The following is a 23822-nucleotide window of genomic DNA, read 5'->3' as shown; positions in this document are numbered from 1 at the left end:
ACAGCAAAACACTGACTGTTGACCATGTTTAAGCTACAGAGCTGAGTAGGAGCTGGATCGTCTACAGAGCAAAATGCACCTGCGTGGGCTTGGTCTATCTCCTTCACTTTTGCTCTTATAAAATAAAATACAGCCACTGTTTTAGTGCTAGCGCCATGCTGGGAGGAAAGTCTAGCTAGCTAGCTAAGCTAACTTCTAGAACCAGAGCAACAGTTGCTAACGTAGGATTGGACAGTGACTGTTTAAGGGAGGAGCTTAGCAAAGGGTTCAGTTTTAATCAATTAAATACATTAAACACTCATAACAGGTTGACCATAAATGAGTAGTTAGCGGCTACTTATAATAGTTATTCCATTAGCCATAGCATAGTTCCGCTCCCTCTGTTTGCTCTGTGGTTTGTCCTTCAATAAGTACAACAGGTAAGAAATGTTTAAATGTTCAAAACAGGCAACACATTTTTCACAACAAATTTCTTCTGCAACATTTTTATCGCAAGCCTCTAATTAGTGCGAAGGGAGGGTGAAAAAAAAAAGAATCATTCCCCCGATTAAGCAGTTAAATAAAGCTGGCCACTAGCTGGCCACTAAGTAGCATTTCCTTTTTTTTTTTCTCTTTTTCCCCTCTGGTGTCCTCCCAAAGACCCGAGTTAACTCCACAAAAAACTCCCTAATTGAAGTATTTATCATCGTTTGGCGGCGTTCCATAAGATGTTGTTGGAGGAAAAAAACCCTGTAACGTATAATGGAAGCCAATTTCCTACCTTTAAGAGGCAGCCACTTCACAATTCAACTTAAATATGCTATAAATTTCATGGGCTGCTCTACGAAACTGTTTAATTAAAATGTTTTTCTCCGTCACGGGGGGACGGAGGGGACGTCCATACAGGCCCCGTATATGGGCTCTTATGGTCAAAGTGCCCCTCTGTGTTGTTTTTCATCCTGACTCAGCAAGTCCCGGACTTTACGCCGAGCCACTGAAAGCTCAGTGACCACAGGGGAATGCCAGCTCATCGACTTATAATGACGGCCTTCCTAATGCGCTCTGCCCGGCCAGTGCACGCTCCCAATTGTCTTTCTCTCTCTGTCTCTCTCTGTCTCTCTGTCTCTCTGCCTGTGTTTGTGCATGTGTTTGCGATCCAAATTTCTGCCCTTCTGCCTAAACAAAAAAAAAGAAAGAAAGAAAAAAAAAAGCCGCTGCGACTCGGCGTGATGCAACCGTGGCATTACTGAAAGTTCACAGTCGACAGAAAGCGGAACAAGCGTCCCTTGCCGCTGCGGCGGGGGGATTAAAGATTTTCGCCGCGAAACAAAACAAAACAAAACAAAATTCCAGGAAAATCAATCTTTCAGGCTGTCACGTTTAAATGACTTTACTTTAGTTTTGTTTCGTTCATTCGATCATATGTGCACATGTACAGTCATACAGATAGAACCACGTGATGCTTGATCGAAAAGAGTTGGTTGAAGCTATGAAGCTTATATTTGCCTGACTATTTCAGATGCTGTTAAAACAACACAGCGCAATTTTAATAAAGTAACCACCCCCAAAAACGAAATAACAAAGAAAACCACAAAAACTTCATTATGATCTGATAATCTGATCATAATCTGATAACCACGTTATCAAGCCCCGATAATAACAGAAAGACAAGCTCCTCAAACACCAAGATATAGCAACCCAAAGAGGGAGGAGAAAATACATTGGTAAACAGTGAGTAGGTAGCGAGGACGCTGCTTCTTTCAAGGACGTCGCTTTTCATTTCAACTGGACATCCACTTACCTCGCTCCGGAACAACAGTTAATGCAACTTTACTACAAGGCTCTGTTCAGTCGGGGGTGGAGGGTGGTAGGAGTACGAGGGCGGCGGACACTAACCTTGAGCTTGTCGAAGCGCTCGGTCAGCGAGGACACCTGGTGCTCGCGGTGGCGCCCCACCAGCTTGCACAGGGCGCAGATGAGCTGGTCATCCACCAGGCAGTACATGTTGACCTTCTCGCTCTCGTGCTCCAGGCAGGTGAGGCCCCGTATGTGGGTGTCGGGCACGGGCTCCACCAGGCGGTGGCTGGTGAAGGGCTTCTTGTTGGGGTGCGTGGCGCGGAGGCAGCGGTCGCAGTAGGACACCTCGCACGTCACGCACGTCTTGACGGCCTCGCGCGGCGGGTCCTGCTCGCAGAACTGGCAGCTGATGCGCGCCTCCATCTTGGCCACGATGGCCGGGCTGTGGTTGGCGTTGGTGCCGACGTGGTTGACGTGGTTGGCGTGCGAGTGCGAGTGGCCGGAGGTGGCCGGGCTGCCGCGGGCGCTCACGCTGCCGCTGGAGCCGCCGCCGCCGCTGCTGCCGCCACCACCTACACTGCCGCCGCCGCCGCCGCTGCCGCCGCCGCCGATGGTTCCGGCTATTGTCCCGCTAATGGTGGCGGTGTAGGGCCGCTGCTGCTGCAGGCGGCGGCTCTCGGTGGGGGAGTTGGGGCCACTAAGGGAGGCCTTCTGAAAGCGATCAATGATGTTCTGCAGCGTCACATTGCGCTTCAGGCCCTCCAGGCCGCGGTGATTCAGCGTGATGACGTAACGACACGTGGGGCACTGAAAGGCCGAGATGGACTCGAGGGGCTTGCTGGTGGAGCAGTGGGACACCAGGATGCGGTGGGCGCAGTTGAAGCAGAGGCTGTGGGCGCAGGGCAAGAGCAGGGGGTCTTCAAACAACTCCAGGCAGATCGGGCAGGTCAGCTCAGACTCCAGTGTTTCCATCTTCAGTGGAACCGATCTAAAGATGGCATCAAATCCCACGGAAGCTGGCCGAGAACCTGGAGGAGAAGAGAGGAGAGGGCTGTGTGAGTAATTTGAGTTCAAAAATAAACAGGGTTCTAATCAGCCGGCTCCGTATGTGGGACATTTTCATGAATATTTGAACCTCTTCAAATAATCATTATTTTGCCCGGCCGCGTCTAATTTTAACTCGATAAGTCTGGAGTCAGACGGGCGGCAGATATATCAAAATAAATGCTCGGTTGCGGCGGTTTCCGGCTCGCCAGCCTGGACTTTGTCCTGTCGCCCTCCACGTACGTACGACTGCGCAAGCGTCGAAGTAGAGAGGGGGAAAAAGCACCGGAGAAGGGAAAAGACATCGTCTGACTGGTCAGAGAGAAGTGAAAAAAAATTCAATGGAGTGAAGCGAAGAGGGACAGCAGAGGACAGAGTGAGGGAACGTGTAAAGCATCTCCTCTGCATTTCCGTCTGATAGTTTCACTCTTTTCTCTCGTCCTCGGCCACCCGTGACTTTGACTTTTTTTGAATGGCTTTCATTGTTAAGTTGGCTTGAGCCAAGCAATAAAAAAAAGCCCCAATGTCATTTTTAACTTTAAAGACGTGAGTCAAACACATTTTCTTTGAAGGCCACGAATCACCGGCTCTGTATTTTGCAGGCAAATTAATTTCAGGTCTTTCTCTCATCCTCCAGACCTTCTACATCTCAGAACCTTGCAGCTATAGATACTAAACTGTCCCTTCTACTCCTCCTCCTTCCGACCTCCTCCTCTCTGGCCTTAAAACCACTGACATGAGAAATCACCAATAACCCTTCCAGAGCGCTGGGCAGCCTGCCGGCTCTGTGTCTTTGAAAAGAAACAAGGCAGCCACCGTGAAAGTACAGCATTAACCTGGACGACTCGGTGTGGACGGCGGCGACAGTTTCATTCTGGCTGCTCCTGGCAGAGCGCCGGAGCCCCTCCCCCGCACGTCCGGCAGCATTTACAGATGACTGGGTTTTGCTCATTGTGACTAATAACGCTCAACCTTGGGGGCCAGAGTTTAAAGTCTTTTGGGTGACCGACAGTGAAGCCACTGGCCACTGTTGATGTTCAAATAACAAGGAAGACAATAATGCTACTGATACACTTCTCAATGTTTTGCAGTATCAGGTCTTGGAAATGTGTGATCCGAGAGTTTTTCCTGAATCAGCTGGTTTCCATATTTCATAACAACTCTGAAAAAAGTATTTTTTGGTCCTTGATTTTAAATTGGAAATTCAATGAAATTCTCATGAAATTGCTGCTAATGCATCATTCTATGCTGATCTCTCTCGTGGTTTATTTCTCCATTTGCGGCATGCAGCCCAAAAGGGAACTCGTGGTTGCTCAAATGTGATTTTAAGCATGACTGCAAGACCTCTCTAATGGAGCTGGGCAACATGGACAGAGCCGATATCTGAGCGATCAAGCTGCCGTGCAATGTTGGAAAACCACTAATTAATTGAGTGGATGTTGCTCTACTAACGGAGTATATAAGACTCACTCCACCAAGTCTGACCCCAGATTGTTGAGGAGATTCACAAAGCGCCGCTGAAGTGATTCTCTCTCTTCCTGCACTCCAATCTATTCAATGTCGATTAAATGAAGGCATATTTAGTTGTCGCCGTCGTCGCTGTTGTCGTGCTGTGACACTACGTCGACTCAGCTCAGCCAAAGCGAGCTGCGCCGGCCGTTGTGTAACCACCCGAGACGACGCAACCTGACAACGAACGCGCAAACAGGGCTCAAACGCATTTGCGTCAAAGACGACGGTCGCCTCGTTCCCGCTGAGCTGGGTTCAAAGCAAACACAACTTGAGAGGCGGCCAAGAGCTTCGTGACGGCGCCCAGCCCAGAGTCGTAACATACATGGGCCGGCGTTGGAGTGAAACTCATTACGCGATGAAATAAATAAATAAGGGCTCGGAGATCTGACGGCGATAAAGACAACGGTCACGACGTGAGTGAGTGAGATGGTGCTTGTGCCTCTGCTGTCATTTGAATATACATCCTCATAAATGATAGAGATCACCAGGAAACTCGTGCAGTGTGCGCGTGAGTGTGCCACGTGCATACCGCCCTCCAATACTCACCTTGGCTCCTATTTATTATCGGATGCTCCGCGAGATTGTTATTATCAGACAGTCTGGCTGTGTAACAGATAAGCAGCTGCAGCAGAAAGAACGATGCTCTGGTGCACCAATCCGTCTCATTTATTTCAACCCAGAGCACACGGACTGGGGAAGGCACACAGAGAGGGGACAAATGTGGTCATGTGCACATAAATCTCTGTCTTTTAAGTGGTAAACAAAGGCCCATTATCTCTATTTCACCTTATCTTAGGAATATTATTCAATAGCAGTGGAAAGATGATGGCGCAAATGTAAAAAACACCTGCTTTGGGAGTTGCACTGCGTGGCCTCAGTTTGAGTGGTGAGGTCTGTAACAGGACAGAAGGCAGGCAGTCAGGATACACACTGAGTCAGGATCACCGTGTCAGTGTGCCATGGTTTAAACTTTCCTCCCAGGTGAAAGTACAAAATAAAGAGTGGAAGTGTCTCAAGCTCTTCTTTCATCGTTTTTTGATAAATGGAACATAGAAAAACCACGGTTTTCCTTGGTACATCCGCAGGTTGAGAATCTGTTGGAACATCGAGCATTTTGAACCCTCAATGCTGAAACTATCTCAGTAAATACACTCTTGGTGGTGGTCCCGGTGCTGAATTCATCCCGATATTCAATCTCAACGTTGACTTTTCCATCTGACTCGGCTGCCCTGAAAGTCCCGTCTGCGCTGACGTTAATATGGCTGCGCTAAATGAGGCACGGCGTTATAATTAACACTAAGCCTTAGCCCTTCGTCAGTGGGCTTGTTGCACTCTAGCTGCGTCACTCTGGGGGAGGAGGGGGTTTTAGTTACAGCAGCCGGCAACCTTGACGGGAGGCCACGGCGATGAAGTGAATCTGTGGCTGCGTGTTTCACCGCAGACAGACGTGCAATGACAAACACTTCCTCACTGGCCCGTCGCTCTTCACCCGCCATTCTGGATGAAGCGTGAAGCGTCCCAGCGGGGGAAAACTGGAGTGTGACACTAGTTAGCAGGAAATGCATTTTAGCCAGGCAGCTTAATGGCAGTCAGGCTCTCAGGATCTCCTGCTCACCGAGGGCCTGTAAGTTTGATATCAGCCTTGTTTTTGCATCCGACAACAACTGACAACACTTGCGTTGCAGCTAAGAGCTTCTTCGTTGTGACGGCGGCGCCCTTTGAACCACGAGGGTAATCTTTTCAAAGTGCAGACTTTCCCTCCAGACGTCCAAAATTGGCAGATCCTGCGAGCAGCACGCCGACATCCTGGTCCACTTCACGCTGTCGGTCGAGTGGCGGTGCGTGAGCCGGAGGACGGCGAGCGGCGGCGGCGGAGCGCTCGGCTGTGTTTGCACTTCTGACGCTGACGAGTTTATTAGAGCTCCGCCGTCAAGTGTTGACAATCTCGCCGCACGACTGGGATCAGCGAAGGCACACGGTCACACACGGCTGTTTACATGCGTGACGTCTCCATTGTCGCCTTGTTGGTTTGCGCTCAGGCTCAGTGGTGGCGGTTCAGTCTGCTTCTATGATGCCCATTTACCGTGGTAAAAATATTTCGGAAACCCAAGATGTGATGTATTGCATTAAATATCACTTTAGTCTCCAAGTGCATTTTCGTTTATTACAGTAAAAATTGTAAATTTGTGGTGGAGGCTTCAAATAAGGCTTTTGGGTTTTTTGCCTCTGCCTGCACTACTGAAAATTTGTTATCTTGTTTCTTTGTATACTGTTTAAACTATGCAAAAATAAAAACTAACTAACTAACTGACCCGCAACCAAATGTCCCTTCACATGTGCTTTGTTTGGTCAAGGTCAAATAATGGGCGTTTCATCAAAATATAAAATCTTTTCACGTATTCAGGTAATAGTTTTGTTTATCTTTCTTGTTAAAATCAAATTAAAAAACTTTTGTATTTGTTTGTGTCTCTCTGATGCAGCCGCACCTTTTGAACGCCTTGTTTTCTGCAAATATTCCCTAATATATGATGTCCAAGGACTCTTCCTCGAGTGCCCTCCTCGTGCTGGTCCACAGGCCCGGTTAAACGCGAAGGTTGTTGAGGTTGTGCCAAACTAAACATGCAAATCGATTCAGTGTGGTGAGCCCCTGAAGAGAACAGCCGAAAGGATTTGCTTTGCTATGGAAAGTCAAAGCCTTTGTTTTTTTGAAGCTCCCGTCTAAAAGTGTCTATAGGATCACATTTTATAGTGTAGTCATGCCTCTAGCCTGAAAACCTGAAGCATATTCCAACGCAGGGAGCAGCTTGCACCCAGCGACTGCACAGGTTAGGACGTTTCTTCTTTATCTAGTGCCAGCGCATAGAGATGTTTTTTGTTTTTTTATCCCCTCCTCTCATCCAACAAATGGCTGCAATGATGAATTCCATACCCACTTCATGAGACATGACCTTGACAAATTCCCCCGGCATAGCACGCACTGATGTCACGCTTTCTGTCTGGTGTTAATTCCGTTTACATCAGGAGAATAAATGAGGCTGTTTACTTAAGAGCGCGGCAACACACCCCTGGGTGCAGGGAGGGCGCGTTTGTATGAATTTACGTCGCTGACGCATGTCATCAGTCAGGGGAACAAAAGATGATTATCCTCAAATAAACAATCCGCTAGTAAAAGATGAGGAAAAAAAAAATAAAAACCCCTCGCTGGTCCCCGGAGAGCTGTAGCCGCGCAGCTGCAGTACCAAAAATGGGACTTTAACAGGCGCTGGATGATGAAGGAAGAGCGGTCAAAACAAATCACCGCCGCCGCCGCCTTGACCTCCGGCCTCTGACAGCATGGCCTCACTCCCAGTGCACCAGCGACAAGGAAGGAAATTCATGCTTTTTTTTTCGCAGTAACGCTGACGATGAGCTGTCTGTCCTTGTACTGACTGCAGTGCCGTGATGTGTCAAAACACAATCCCGGTTGTAGTCGAGAGTATATGTATACATGTTGTCAGTCCACATGGTGGGAACGTTTCAAAAATTTACTCAAGGGAAGAAATCAGGTGTCAGTTAAAGGTTCATTGCACAGTGAAGAACCAGGTGCGCGCACTCGTATGCGGATTCCCAGATGTAAAAGAACTGAAACTCCAACTCAAACTGTTAGCCTCCATCACCGGCAAGTGACTCAATCCTCACATCTGCGGCAGATCACCACTTTTTGTGGCGTATCTGCCACACTTCATCCCCGCTCAGTGGAGGCTGCCAATCATTGGCTTATCACAGAGACTGGAGAGGAGCAGAAAATCACATAGACGGGGGTTTAAAGGCTGCAGAGAGCAAGGTGGCAGTAAACAAGAGCAGCGGGGGGTTCAGAGATCTTCCTTTCGCAGCTGCCGCCGAATACAAGGCTCAGATGCTGCGCAGCTTTTTTTGTTTTGTTTTTAAACCTGGTTTAAGCTTGTAAACTGGGGGGAAAAAAACAATAAACATTCACATCGCATGAGGACCGAACAGCCCACGTGGGAAAGTTTTTTGTGTTTAACGGAAAATAGACAGAAATACTTTGAGTGCCTTACATGAAATTCTGACAAAAAGCTACAAGCAATTAATCAACTCTTTATTGAAGTGCACTGAATAGCTTTAGGGCAAATGACAAAGTTAGATTCATGTTTGGGAGTTTATTTATTTAATTATTTTTTTGCTTCAAAAGCTCAGAACAAAAATCAATATGTTGTTTGGATGGAGCGCATTGAATCGTTTCCCCTGTCTGCGGCCTTCATGCTGAATTAACCGACCCTGACGTCCCGGATGGAACGTTTCCTCAATCCACCTGGAAAGAGGCCACAGAAAATGTTTGGAATGTGGTGGGGGCATGTTGAGTAAACCTGAAGGGTGATTGGCCAGACGTTCCATTACAGATAAAGTGGACCAAACACATGATTTATTATAAGTGAAGGCAGGCAGCGACGTCGGTTTGGTTACTCAATACTGAATAAAGGTTGTTGGAGCCTTTCAACACGGATTAGCCAGATTTCCAACTCGTAATCTCAGTGATAGACCTGCACTGGTAGGTTAAAGTTAACCACCTTATTTTCCTCCACCTACGAAAGTTGAAACTGGCGACAACTCTGTCATTAACAACACACTAGTGGTGTGTTTTCTTACAGATTACCACTGAAAAATACAGATAACATAGAACCAAACAATTATCATTGGGGTGATTTGCTTGCCATAACTCAAAAACACATAACAAGGTTATGTTTACTCGTAATAGCTTATAATAAAAATATGAGGGAGGCCACAAGTTGCTACAGTTGCCCAGAATGAGGACCTACATAATCTTCAGCAATTTTGATATCAGCAAAACTGTGATAACGTGGGATTGCAATATGCTTTCTTTCCACCAGATGCTGCTAAATCTTACGCACCGGGCCTTTAATTCCAGAGTTCACGGGGGCAGGGGTTCGATTTTTCGCTTGGCTTTGCGATGCACAGTAACAATCAGGTCGATTTTCCTCAGCGATTCGCTCCTGAACAAAGACAGATGCTGTTCCGCAGACAAGCACAACCCGCAGTCTGCCACCCTAATCTTCCCCTGACCCCTTGTTATGTGGGTAGAATTCCACAAATGTTCTCAAACCGCGCAATGGCGAGAGGAAAACACAAAGGAAAAAAAAAAAAGAGGTTGAAGATACTAATAAGAAAGTGAGGGCCTTTCTTTGCCAGCTCGCTCACGTGGAACGCAAACACTTTGCCAATTAAAAAAGTTGCCCGGGAGAAAAGAGAGGGAGGAAGAGAGAGAGAGAGAGAAAGAGCAAATGAAACTTGATTTTCAGGGGCAGAGGAAACGTTCAAGCTTGGCAGCAGAGAGTTGGCAGTTGTCTCTACCTCACCCTCGCTGTCTCCAAAACAATGAGCTCTCACTGAGCGTTTTATGAGGTAACTGAGCCCCGGACCTGCAGCCAAAACATGACTGTTGACACAAAATGGCAGAGGGCTGTTTGTAGGAAAACACTGCAAGGGCTCAGAGTGGCGCAAATTAAAACGACTGGCATAAACACCCTAAAACCGTGAAGAAAAAAAAACAACTGCTGCATGAAAGGTTTCATTAGCGGGAGACGTGAGTCTCAGTCCCGGCTTGCACAAATGTGCACTGTGCACTAATGGCCGCAGCTGAGCTTCCAAACCAGACAGAAACATATTTGTCTGTTATTGTGGGATCGGGTCCACACGTTAGCGTTTGTCTGGCGCGGCAATTTATCTTAGCAGTCGGGGTTCTAAAGCACTAACAAGCGCACAAGGCCTCCACGCTGCCAGCCATCAAAAGTGTTTTTGTTAATGGCAGCCAGATTTGAGTTTTTGAAAAACAAAGAAGCCCAAAAACTGAAAGTCCGCAGTCCCCTGAACGCACCGCACTGCACCGTACATGATGCAGCGTGTTTGCCGTCGCTGCGTTACATTCCCATTTGTCTTTTCCAGCGTTTTCTTTTAAGTCCCTTACTCCAGCAGCCCTCGGCGTGAGCCGCTTCCACCAAACATGTGATTCCTATTCATAGAATGTAAACAGTAACGCAGCCAAGCCGGCGTTTCCGTCTCGGATTCGGCACTGGCTTCAACTTCAACTCTGCCACTGCCGCATGCAGGAAAAACCCCTAAACACGAAACCAAAAAGTTCAAGACAAAATGTGTTTTGTTTGGTGCATCTAATAAAAACCAAAACACTGCACCACAAAAATATTCCCTCCATATTTGAGTACAAAAAAAAAAGGTGTTTTTTTTTTTGTAAACCTCTCGTTGGAATATTCTTTCGAGGGGGGGAAATTCTCTAATGTTGGGCTTCAAGGCCGGCCTGCTCCTGCTCTGGCAGAGCTCTCCGTCGCCGCTCCGGTCTATTTCCCCACTGCGTCACATTTTCCCAGAAACGCAATTTTTATCATCTCCAAACATGCAGGTTTTTCCGGATTAACGTTATTTACCTGTCGAAGAAATCCAAACTTCCCCTGTGGTTACCGCAAACCAACATTGGCCCCAACACTGACTTGGCTCGCCACATCATGTGCAGTCATGACCAACTGCCCATCAGGGTAAAGTCATGTGTTTCAACCCTGGCTTATATAGAAGAACAACAATCAGTGGTGTCTGATGGAAAAAAATCATTTACCATCTGAGTCTTAAATTCCCACATTAACCACTTCCTCCTTTCTGGTAGCTAACTTCCTGTCAATATTGAAAGGATTTAATAAATGGCTCTCATGTCTTAATTAGACATCAGAAATGTAACAGGACTTAATGAGTGTTCATTATGCAGGGGTTGTGGATGTTCACCTGAGTGTGACGATGGGTTCTTTCTCAATACGTTCTCTTCCAAAAAAACTAAAAACTTGACGCTTGACGGAGTAGTTTCACGGTTTAGCCACTACGTCACCAAAAAACATTTTGTCAATGTGAGCTTTCGTGACAGTTTGCTCTGCAAGAAAAGGTAATTAGGTGCATTTGCATTGAGAGGTCGGGGTGAATAAAATATGTTTGTCAGAAGAAGGATGAATGGGCACAGTAGCATGAAAACGAGAACAAATCTAAAAACCAGGGACAAAGCAGGTCGTCACCGTGGAAACCTGCATCCTAAATTGAAAACCTGGAGACAGGTCTGCACAAACTACAACTCAAATCCCATCTCATTCATGCAAAAGCACAACTTTTTTTTTTCTTAATGCACGCAGTGTTCCCCATTAAGTCGTTAATCTGCGCTAGCTCGTTGCATATAAATTATCACTGCCTACAAATTAAATGTTTTTTTTTTCTGAAATGAAAAAATCAATTCATAAACAAACCTGCCTCCTTGATTACAAGCCATGAGAGCGGAGTAAAACTGCAATGTCAAATTAATTCAATGCCAAACAGTGTTACCAAGATGTAGTTTCCTGTGAAGATGAAACTGACCAACCCCCCTTTCATTCCCAAAGAGGGGGAAAAAAAGATTAACTGGACACATCCTCACGCGCATGCGATTCCTTCACAATTTTAAAACAAAGGGGTGGGTGTTGAAATTTGTATTTCATGAAGTATTTTTTTCCTAAAATCTCAACACTGTCGTGGCAGAACGTTACTCGCAAACAAAGAACGTGTGTGCCCAGGGTGCTCCCACCCGTCCGCCTCGGTAACAAGATTGTGCTGGAAGTGTGAAGGACACTTGCTGATGTAAGACATCGGAAATAAAATAAACAATCAGTTCTTGTCGGGCGCACGCGGGCAAGCAAGACTTATTAGTTTAGCGCATTTGAGACATGAAAGCGGAATGAAATGCGATTTTCACAGGGTTGTGACAGTGAGCGCAAACACCCCCCCCATCCCTCCACTCAATACGTCTGCCTGTTTCAGATTGGCAGCCTGCAGGTAATGATGTTAATACTGCCAAAGGTTGTCACGTCAGCTCGGCCCCTCCCATCCCCTCTTTTTCTTTTCTCCTGAAGGACTTATCAGGCCTCAGCACAGCGCCGAGAGGCAACCGTGCCTCAGCTCGGCTCCGCACCGCCTCCATTATTTATGTGCGTGTGCCCAGGTGAGAACAAACCGCGGATCAGGAGCAGGCAGAGCGGCTTATTAGATATTTAGACGCAGCGGAATACGCTGCGGGCTGGAAAGGATTGGGGGGGTGAGGGGGGCGAGGCGAGGGGGAAGCCAAGTTTCCTCCTGGTGCCTATCAGCTTAGCTAAAAATGTAATTACGGAGCGGGCTCGAGGGCCCGCTTGTGAACGGCAGGGCGCAGCGGACGAGAGCGACTGTGGTCAGGCGCGCGAGAGGAGGGAGGAGCCACCGCTGAGATGGTGACACAGGTGTCAGGACAACAGCGCTGCTGATGGTTTTTCAATCCTTTCGATTACATCTTGACATGTCACGGCAGGAAGTGCACAAGTTAATGAGTCCACATTCCACGCAGGGGAAGTTCTGGCCCTTTTTGTGTGAGGGGGTTAATGGAAGGAAGCCAGTCCACCTGCGCCGCTCCTGCAGCAACAAGTCCAAGACTGCAGCTTTGAATCCGATGCAAACTTTGATAAAGTTGATGATTAATTATCTTGGAAATGCCTCTGTTGTCACAAGATCAATGCTGTGATTTAAGTAGATGTATTACCTTCAGTCGATGCTGTCTGTGTTTCGATCAGAAGGATTAAACAAGAAAACACTCAAAGTAGATGATGAAAGCATAAAAAATGGGATGTAGATCTACGAGGAATACATAAAAACGTCAACTGCAGGAAATACAAACTGTTCTATTAAATGCACTTAAATCAAACAGATTCAGATTTTTACGGCAGCTCTGCAGTGAGTTCTACATCACCACAGACTCAAGCCTTCTAAATATGCCGGTAAAAAAATGTTCTAAATATTATGAAGGTAATAATTCAGGGGAACCATCGAAGGGTTTGAAGCTATCAGATACCAGCGTCTACCACCGGGGGCACATTCGAGCCCGGTTTCAGGCCACGTGTAGAATCAGCACGTGAGGATTCCATCTCAAACACGGTCAGAATGTTTGCCGCTTAAACTGAACAGCTAATCTTCCCAACGTCACTCAAGGCTTTCGCTCTCCGGCGGCAGACTCCTGAAAAACTCCTTCCACTGGCATTTTCAAAAGCATTTCACAGCGAGTATTTCTCTCAGCCTTGATTGCGGCGGATTCCAGACGCACTGAAATCTCTTAGAAGGCATTTTAACCTTCTGCTCGACTCGACAAGTGATAACAACTAAAACGATGGTTGTGTGTGTGTGTGTGTGTGTGTGTGTGTGTGTGTGTGTGTGTGTGTGGTAGGGGGCAACGAAAAACACCTTGCAGAACAAGCTTCGCAGGAAACAAACTCGTTTGGTCCGACCGCTGACACCAATGTGTCAACTCAGCTTGTTTTGTTTTTAAATACGCGGCTCTTTTGTGACGTCGCCTGTTCGCGCACAAGAGGCCAGTTAATGACTTACATTTTACTGCTATTTTCCATATATATGCAAATGCCCTCCACGTCGTTGTGTGTGGAAAAAAAAAAGAAAAAAAGCAATCTCGTCACCAGATAAACAGCTTTTTCAGTTTCCCTAAAGAGGTTCTTTGGGTGGGGAAATTGGATTCCTGGCCTGTGTGCACCTATATTAGTCTGGAAAGAGCATCGAGAAAACAATAAGCCCCCCAAGCACGAGGACTGACGGCGGATTCCTTGGAAGACGATTTGACAGCCGCTTGCCAAACCGCATTGACAAATGATGTCGCCCGTCAGTATCGCGGTCTTAAAGGGACAGTTCCACCCCACCATGATGTTGGCAGAGGCTCTGCTGACATATAACTAATAACCCGCATAACCATTCTGGAGTTTCACAGGTTGAGAGAATTCGGCCGAGTGGCATCAACAGAGGAAGAACACAACGTGCCTCCATAGGGCTTGTGTGATGTCATGAGGATGTGGCACTCGGACTTCACTCAACCAGGCAACAATATTTACTTTGGCGTCCCAGCAACGAGCCACGTTCCTCTGGACGCTGGACAGTGCGGTTGCCTTGAAGTTTTGGCAGAAAGTTCAAGTTTGTCTCCTTATTTAGCGGCTATGTTCTCTTTAGCACCCAGCGGCGTCGTTTTTGGTTATTATTAGTTTCTATGGGCAGGATGACGCTCAGATTAGATCGGAGGGTGGAAGAAGAGACTGACGTTATGTGTGAACACGATTACGAGGCCGCCTCTCATATTTTTAACCACTCAAATGACTTTTCCCTGCAGTCCGCTGAGCTGAAATATTCCATGTGACTCCCTCAATAAAATCTCGATATAAAATTAAATCATTTTTTTCATAAACCTGCCCTGAGCTGAACCCTCACTCGTCAATCCGCTGCCTCGCGGCCGTGCTGCTTCCTAAACACTCCGGCAGCCGGCGATTCAATAATCCAACCTGTTTGCACAGTCCGCCTGCCGAGCGAGAAGACGTTTCCGTGCTCCGATACAGGGCGGACAGTATGGATGAGATCGGTTGCAGTCGTCTCTGCTGAGTCATCCATAACCCCATTACCACAGACGGCACAGCCGACCTCGCTTTTGGGACAACCGGCCTCTCCCAACCCCCGACTGTCGCACTGAGGCGTGAAAAAAAATAAATAAGTGTGAAATGACTAAATGAAATCGACGATTCAATACATTAAAAAAAAAAAGCCGTGGGCAGATTTTTCCGTTCCAGCGCTGGTGCTGGTGCTGCGCGAACCCCTCGCCGCCACACCTCGGGCTGCACGTTGTCGTACCACGTGCGCTCGGACGGACAAGGGCCGCTTTATCCATCCCCACAACCGTCGCCTTTTAACCCAACTCGCGCCGAACTCAGCGGGCACGAGCCGCTCCAACGAAATCCATTAAACGGAGGCTTTTCTCCCCCCAGCCGCTCCAATTACGGCATTTACCTCCGGTCAAAGTCCGCGACACTTGGCACCGACACGAGGCGTCCACTTCAGATGGAGTGGTCGGGGCTCCATTAATAAGGCAGGAGGAGGTGTTTGCGATGTGCTACTCTGGATTTTATTTATTCATCTTGAGTGGGAGTGAGGGCAGGTGGAGGAGATTCAAAGTGAAACCCGGCCGGGGATTTCAAAAGGAAAAGAGCGAAGAAGTTTGACGTCCACGCCCAGCGGCAGACAAAACAAAAAAAGGGCAATCAAGTGGAGAGGTAGGGGAGGAGGAGGGGAGACCTTGCTGTAGGTGTGACCCCGCGGGGGGGGGGGGGGGGGCTTCCTGTCCTCTATCTGCCGCTCTCACTTTACAGTCACCACCGTCTATTTATACAGCGCTGTAATGTCTGGCATTTCCTTGGAGGGGGGAGCCCCAGCCATTGTTTTCCTTGGCCGCCTTGGGCGCACGGTGGGAACAAGAGTGTCAGCGTCTGCCGGCTCCGTTTTCTCGATCAGTCTTATTTATTGCTGATAAATACTCGCTTGTCTCCTCTTCTCGGGACAGAGGTGGCGGCGGAGGTGGTGGTGGTGGGGGAGGGAGCTCTCGTTATCGGAGTGCGGAGCCGCCGTCGAGGAGACTGACGCTTTCATTGCGCTGCTGACGGAAAGAGCGCTCAATCAGCTTCCGCCGCAGCTATTTCTGGGGAGCCTTTTTCTCCCCCGGCGCTTTGACAGTTTGATAATGGAGTTTATCATTCGGAGACTTTGACTGCGGTTAGTAACGACAAATTCAGCGCCAAGACGGCACTTTCTCAAACTCCTGTTGTCGATCCGTCAATTGATTCCATCAACAATCTTTTTGCAAAGCGCATATACAGATTTTCAGACCTTTGTTGTTATTATTATTATTTTTTTTTTATAGTTTTAGAAAAACTATTATTTATTTAGCCCACTGTTTGCAGCTGCTTGCAAAAACTGATGCTTTATTAGGACTTTAGCTTGTTTAAAAGGGAGGAAAAAATCAAGGCGGCTACAAGATTGTCTGAGAAAGAAGAGCAGACACTTTACTGAAGGGTAGGTATCAGTGCCCTTTGTGACAACACACTACACAACACAGAAAAATTATACAAGTGAAAGAAGTAAAGGATGGGTTTTTCTCAGTTCTGGACAGGTTGAGAAGTTGAAGAAAATGTGGAAAAGGGATTTTTCTTTATATTTGTCTTGTTTACACGCTTTCACACGTGGGTCTAAGTTTAAACGAGACGAAGCTGCAGCACAATGTGAAATCCCATCCCACTAAACTGACGCCGGCTCTGTGTTTCTTTTGTCCCTTTTTTGTCTCCACTATTTACATTTAAATGAGGGCTGTTGGAACATTGTCTGAATAGCAATAACTGTCCACGGGCAGATCCGAGCTGGAGAGACAAACAGTTTTTCTTTTCTTTTTTTTTGGTGGTGCGTTGGTGTGCCCCGAACTGTTAAAACACGCGTCCGCTTTCTGTGCAATCTACCCGTCGACGCTACCCAGATAAAAGGGAGCGCGCTAAATGTAATATCACCGAAATATGTAAATGCGTGCATCTAAAATTCTAATGTGAAGGTCTACAGAAAAAAGGGAGGATTACATTACGGACTTGGTTCCAACATACAGAGTGAATATGCGCTGCGCTTTTGTGGTGAGAGAAAAAAAGAGAACACACACACAAAAAAAAAACACACAGGCCGGCACCTTGGCCATGGCGCTGAAGGCTACACAAATCAATAGGTTGTTCCTTAAACAATAGGTGGCCAGAATTGCCGGAATTTTAAGAATAGGCCGTCCCCCGGGTGGCGCAAAACCAAAGGGAATAATTGTGAAGGCTAACAATGCCTCTCGCTATATTAATGCCGGAGTGAAAAAGCTGAGCGGGAAAAAAAAGGGGGTCTCAGTCCGAGGGCTGCTAGCTTGCGGCAAATTCACGAGAAAAACAGCCGCTAGAAGTAGCGGACGGGCTGCATGAAACGGCGCGGCTTTATGGAGCGGTGACATATATTTCCAGAAACGGCTGGTGGTAAATATTACCTCCCGCAGGCGCCGACATCTGCTCTGTGTTTGGCAGAAGCCCCGTTTAGCGGGGAACCTCAGAGGCTCGCGTAACGAGACAAGAGCAAAAGAGGGGATCCGCTCCCGTTAAAGCGCCTGGTGGGAGGATCAGCATGTCTGATGAAAGTAGGTGTCTGTCTTGGCTGCGGCTGCACGAGCGAGCAGCGGAATAGGGCACGTTTCTCGCGACGGTTCGCTCTCTACGTCGCTATTTACTCAGAATCATCCAGACATCCTGGAAGCTCTGAAATCGTCCTGTTTGTGTCTTCTCAACCCCGCCGCTTTTTAGTGAATCTACTCTCTCTGCCAACCTTTTCCTTTTGCAACCCACTATTTCCAGGCACCGCTGCGTATCGGGAGGGTATGTTGAAATGAAAAAAAAAAAAAAAAAGAAAAAAAATCATAATCTCTGTGTTGAACAGCCCAGAAATGAGGCGCCATTCGAAGACGCTTCCGCTGAGGTTTGGAAAAGGGACAGGGCGAGCATGTTGGAATTATTTTTATTCTTGTAAGCGGCTTTATGTTGTGCAATGTAAACAGGCGCCTTTTTCCATTTAATGTTTGGAAATAATGCCTTCCCAGGCAGAGCTCTCCCAGCCTACACCACCTCCGCTCCTGCTTCCCGGGGTGGTGGTGGTGGTGGTGGTGGTGGTGGGGAGGGGGGTGTCGCTGCTTTCTGCCCAGATTAGAGGCTTCTGGGGTGGGCAGCATGACTGCAGAACTGGGCCTGGTCCAGAGGGCCTGGTGCCGCAGGTTAGATCATGGGAAACACGTGCTCGGCTGTGGCGAGTGGACGGTGGCGGGCGGCTGGGCGGCTGGCCGGTGGCTGCCGTGTTGGGAGGCTGCCTCCTCAGCTGTGCTGCTGGGGTTGGAAATGGCCAACCCTCTCTTCCTGTCTGTCTGGGGAAGGGCCGCTCTGGAGTTGTTATTTATACTCCCGACGTTTTCCAACCTGAAACCTGGATTTCTCAGCTTTTCAAGGCCACACGTCCCCCTTTTTTAGTTGTGCTTTCTTTGTCTCATGCTCCAGTGTTGCAACCTCCTACGACTACATCCTCAAACAACTCATTTCCATAATACATCATATTTAGCCCTGTGTTTACAGTCTCCTGCAGAAAGACTCATTTTTAACTTCCACCAAAGACTGACGTTTTTCTGGACCTCCCAATGGTGATTAAACAAGGTGACTGTGAGGCAGTCTCGGAAAGAGGCTATACGGCTGTATGGCTGTACGGCGAGGGGTGTTGTCACTAACCTAGTAAAAATTACCTGTGCCCTTTATGACATCACAAAGAGACTGTATTATCAAAAAGTTACATGGACATAAATAATGTTTTCTTATTTCTGATGAATAAAAGTCCAGAGGCACTAGTTATTTTGAAATAAATTGACCAATTGAAATTTGCATAGTATTAAGTATTAGTTTGATTTTTTTTTTCTAATCTAAGGCGAATGAAATAGAACATGCTATGAGTGTCACTTGTTCCTGGGGCCAATGTTGCTCTCCAAAGAATCCAAACCAATGCTTTGTAGTGACTACATACACTCCCATTTCCACACATCATAATCACTCCTATAATGTTTCTGATATGTATATTAACTTCTTTAAATTAAGCACATAATACTTGTACTACTACTGGATAGGACCCTCTGTTTGGTCTCAGTGAAACAAGACAAATGATAACCTTCAGATACACAAAAACCCACACACACACACACACACACACACACACACACACACACACACACACACACACACACACACACACACACACACACACACACACACAGTTCGGCTAAGCCCTACACGTGCTACGGGTGCCAGATGACCAGCTGGGTGCAACTGCTCAGGGAACTCTGGGAACGAGTTCAAACAAAAGCAAGGTGGATACTTAACGTCCACCCGGCCGGCACAGCCAATGACATCACATTCATGTCACTTTGGGGCCACGAGCAGGAAGTGAACGGTGTGCTGCGGCCCATGAAGAGCCGTACGTGGGAGTCGGCTGTGCCTGTCTTTGGCAGGGAACCTTCATTGCACTTGGAGCAGCGGGGAGATTAAAGCGGTCTGAAGACAAAACAGGAGGCAATCTGTCACACCATACATCCATCCACGCAGGGGCTGCCGCAGCAGCCGCAGCAGCCACAGCCGTTCCCTTGATCAATTCTGTATCGCCAAGAAACCGTTTCCGCTGCTAATGAACGCCGCCTGCCAGAACTTTGCAGTCTGGAAGTTGTGTGCAGTTGTTTTGGACATCCACTAACTAATCAGAACTTTCGCATATGTGTTTAATTAGGAAATAAAATGCCTTTGTTGCGCTAATCAGAGCTGTGATTAAAACAAAAGGAAAAAGTTAGTCTGCTTCCTGCTGCAATTTTTGACTCTGGATACAATGCAGCTAAATACTGCAGACTAATGGGGAGATTAAAGTGCCTTGAACTCCTTTCTTTGTATTCAATCAATATAGACTTTGGCTTATAAAGTGGGAAGTGCTGGAATTCAGCCCTCTGTGATGTCACAGAAGGCAAGGTTTCGATTTTATCCCTCCAGTAGGGTTGCTTCGCAAAAAAGGACGAATGGGCACCACCGGCCACGAGGCGCAGCGCAAATGTGTTTCATAAAGGGAGGGAAACCTTCAGAACTTTTTAATACGTGCTCGGAATGACACCAATGTCTTATTTAACCTCCAAAATGTGAATGAATGAGCACAGGTACACCCATCTGGGCTAGTTCTAAGCTGCCAAGCAGCGTTCCTCCTTTCAAAGTCTTCAAGGACTGTTGAGGACCCAGTGAAGGTGAGAAGCTTAATAAAACATTATCATCGTCAGATAAGTGCTGGCGGACACCTTGAATAAGTAGGGACATGTCACAAGCCACATTTGGAGATATACTCTAGATAACTATAACTTGGTAAAATTAAATCACAATTAAAAAGTTATGTTGCCTCCGATTGATGCTGATGATGAACATCAGTTATTATTTATATATAAAGCTCTATTTTGAAAGGGAATATGAAGTCAATGAGACTTCTGGAAAGGAGACCCCTGTCATTAGGCACCCGCGTTGACATCACAAATCAAACAGCAAAACTCAGAGCAAACCAACATTGTCAAAGTCTCTCCCATGTGACTCAGCACGCGTCATACGGCGGCGTTTCTACAGACCAACAACTTCCTCCCTCAGCCAGCACGAGACACAATAGTTTAGCAGCAGGTGGGGCAGCCGCAAAACAATGAGCTCCGACAACGAAACGGCACCCGCAGGAGTCTGGGACGGAGGCGGGAGGCAGGTGATGGATGCGTGACAAGCCGAGGGAGGGAGGAAGGAGGAGGAGAAGTGAGAGCGAAGAGAAGCAGACAAAAACAGGCAACGATGCTTTAAACAGAACGAGCTGCTGAGGGTTTTGGTTGTTTATTCAGGAGAGACAGAAACAAGGCAGACCGGCAGAGTGTTAGAATACCCGAGCGTGCCAAAGTGTAATCGGCCTGATGAGCCGTGTTGTGTAATGGTATGAAACAGGGCAGTTCTGAGGCTTATGACAAGAAAAAAAAAAGGGGGGGGGAAACAAAACAACAACACAGCACGCACTAACACGCACACGGCTTTCAGAGTTGTGTGCTCTTATGGTTTCGCTTTGCTCAAACAGATGGCAGAGAGAAGAGAGGGGGCAGGAGGAGGAGGGGTGGAGCGGCAGTGTATCAATCTGGAAATAGGATTTAAGATTCAGCAAAGCCGCTGATTTAACAGCAGGTTTGGAAGGAATAATAATAATAATAAAAAAAAAAAGCAACCAGCAAACTTCAGAGGACGGCCCGTCAAAACGGCCGTGACCTCCCCCGTTGACGCCGTGCCGTATCTGTGCACACGTGAACACGCACGCACGCACGCACGCAGACAGACAGAGGCATGCAAAGCAGCCCGACGACGAGCACATTCCCTCCGACTGTCAGCTGAGCTCAGCAGGATCAGCGGCACGTCGTCCAGTTCAGCGCTCGGCTTCCAAACTCCGCGCCGGCTGGATTATGAGCGGCGGACGGCGCTGACAGCTTTGACACACGCCGTCAGTAATTGGCGAGGTATTATTTCAGGCCACCTGCTCGGTTCAACACGTCCCTGTCATGAGTTGCTTTGATAATTTTTTTTCTTTCCTAATGAAACCTTTTGTTATCCCAGTTCAGTGGAAATCAGATTTGGTTGAAGTGATCGAGCCACGTGAAACGTCTTTGGCCTTGAAGTGAATTTTAGCTCTGAACAACCTTTAAACTTAAACTCAGACATGCATTTCAGTTCTTGATTATCTTTTTGGAAAGAATGTGGAATGAGCTGCTCGGCATGAGGATCTTATCATTTCAGAGACACACACACACACACACACACACACACACACACACACACACACACACACACACACACACATTGGAGAAATGGAATGAGAAGTATGAAGTATCTGTGCCTCAAGGGTAAGGACAGTGATCAAGGACCCAAAATCAGACGGCAACACATGAATTATTCCCCAACCTTCATCCCTGTGCAGGATGAGGCTCCAAAGCCGCCTGACAGCACCTCCAAGGGTGGAATTCGCAGAACTGGCAACATGTGACATTTAATTTCCCTGCACTGTCAATGTGTCTGAACCTCATAAATGGGGGGGGGGGGGGGGGGGGAATGCAAGTACACAGACTGTGCAGCCCTTTATCTACAACCCAGAGATATCCGCGAACGGCGCGACGTGCCATTGGATCGCCTGGATCTGACACCGTGCAGGCGCACCAACTTTGTGCATCAGAGCAGCAGCAGCGGCGGCGGCGGCGGCAGCAGCAGCAGCAGCAGCAGCGGCGGCAGAGACAGCGACAGACCACTTCAGACGCGCGCTTCTAAATTTGGTCCATTGAGGAGACACATGGTGAGAGGGACACACCAGACAGTCGCCCAGCGGGAAAGACGAGAGCCGCCGCGGCTTCCCGAGTCCGTCCCCGCGGGTGCCCTCCTCTCACCCCGGCGCGCCGGCCGCAGCAGAAGCCGAAGCCGAAGCCGCTCCGCACACGCGCCGGGGACCGAACCGGACGCCAGGCACCTACCAGCTTTACACGCCGACGCGTCTTCTCTTCTGTCATCTTGAAAAGTGGCCCGGATGGAAGTTGGAAGAGAAAAGGCTGGGGCTCACGCGGGCCGAAACCGAACCGGGTATCGCGCCTGCTGACTGCTTCCGCTCCGAGTCCGATCCGAGTGCGCACGGCGCAGCGCCAAAACGGCAGCACGGCGTCTCTCTCTCTCCACTAGTGACGGCTTCACACAGCCAACTTTGTGGGAGAGAGAGAAAGCTAGCGAGAGAGAGAGAGAGAGAGAGAGAGAGAGAGAGAGAGAGAGAGAGAGAGAGAGAGAGAGAGAGAGAGAGAGAGCGCAGCCAGACAAACGCAGGAACCAGCGGCTCCTCCTCCTCCTCCTCCTCCCTCCACAACAGGCTCGGCTGCGCTCAGCTGAGCGCTCTTCACAAGTCCAGCGCACTATTATTTTGAAGCCACGACGCGCGTGCAACGGGACATTTGGCATGGTTAAGTGTAAAATGTAGAGGGCGCTGCGGTGGCCCCTCCAATCTGCCAAGAGACGCCAAAAGGAGCCTGTTACATGCCAGATTTCAGATTTATTCATGTGATAAACAGTATAGCAATCAAAGTATATTTTGATGTCAATATGCTCACAGGCCAACACCTGCCACAGCACCAGCAATAAGCATATCAACAAAGAGAACTAAAAGAAAGACCAAAACTAAACAATGCCACCAATAGAAAATCCAAATATGCAAGCAAATCCTTTCAGCCAGGGGTCGCCATAGTGAATAGATTTACATGAGTAGTTTAGTTGGAGTTGAATGCCCTTCCTGACAAATTTATACAGGCATTTCACAGGCACGAGGTGGACACTCAGCGAGCAGAGCACCCCCTCCAATGATTTGGAACGTCTGATGCTCTCGTCTCGACTGTGTGTGCAACACATAATTTATGTGTGTGCAGATGTGTCCGTGTAGACAGTATTTTTCAAGTTTGGAATACAGGCAGGTGAACAAGCCCAGTCAACAAGCACACCAATCCAAACAAATATATAACAGGGTTATGTGAGCAGTCTAGACTGCTCGGGTCTGGCTTGCTTGGTATGGAAACACTTATTAAATGGTACTAGACCATTGGGGATTGTATACCAAAGATATAATCTCCATATTTCACGATATTCATCACACAGTCGTCAGGTCATTATTCATCGCTGCTTTTCATCCACAGCAACGGCAACCACACTTCTTGAGTCAACGCTTTGTAAAGCACTTTATAAGATATACAACTATTGTATAAGCATCAATGTCCATGGGTCTACGATCAATATGTCAAAGGCGCCTCCAGTTCAGTCAAGTGAAAGGACGGGGGAGGCCGGGGCGCTTTTTCAGCCTGGATGACGAACGAATTAATGGACATAATGGCTTTTCAGTTTCTTATTCTGGAAGAATGATGCAACCGTCAGCAACGACGC

General features: G+C 47.8%; 1 protein-coding gene across 4 annotated transcripts in view; it reads right to left on the bottom strand.

The window, feature by feature from the left end:
- Window positions 1-23822, bottom strand: part of mid2 (midline 2) — a 124957-nt gene that overhangs the window by 59041 nt on the left and 42094 nt on the right. For 2 of the 4 annotated variants that reach the window (XM_076046364.1, XM_076046367.1), the window contains exons 1-2: window positions 22382-22695; window positions 1876-2804 (exon numbers count right to left, since the gene is read on the bottom strand). In XM_076046364.1, the coding sequence (XP_075902479.1) occupies window positions 1876-2748 (873 nt within the window). In that variant the 5' untranslated portion in view covers window positions 2749-2804; window positions 22382-22695. Of the gene's footprint in view, window positions 1-1875; window positions 2805-22381; window positions 22696-23822 lie in introns of those variants that run through there. The other 2 variants (XM_076046366.1, XM_076046365.1) reach the window with 1 other exon arrangement.

The sequence above is a fragment of the Nelusetta ayraudi genome, unplaced genomic scaffold (genome assembly GCF_046127955.1).
Source record: "Nelusetta ayraudi isolate G7.1 ecotype Tasmania unplaced genomic scaffold, CSIRO-AGI_Nayr_v1 ptg000090l, whole genome shotgun sequence".
Classification (NCBI taxonomy): domain Eukaryota; kingdom Metazoa; phylum Chordata; class Actinopteri; order Tetraodontiformes; family Monacanthidae; genus Nelusetta; species Nelusetta ayraudi.
The sequence above is the reverse complement of the archived record's forward strand: the minus strand, read 5'-3'. Positions and strand labels throughout refer to the sequence as shown.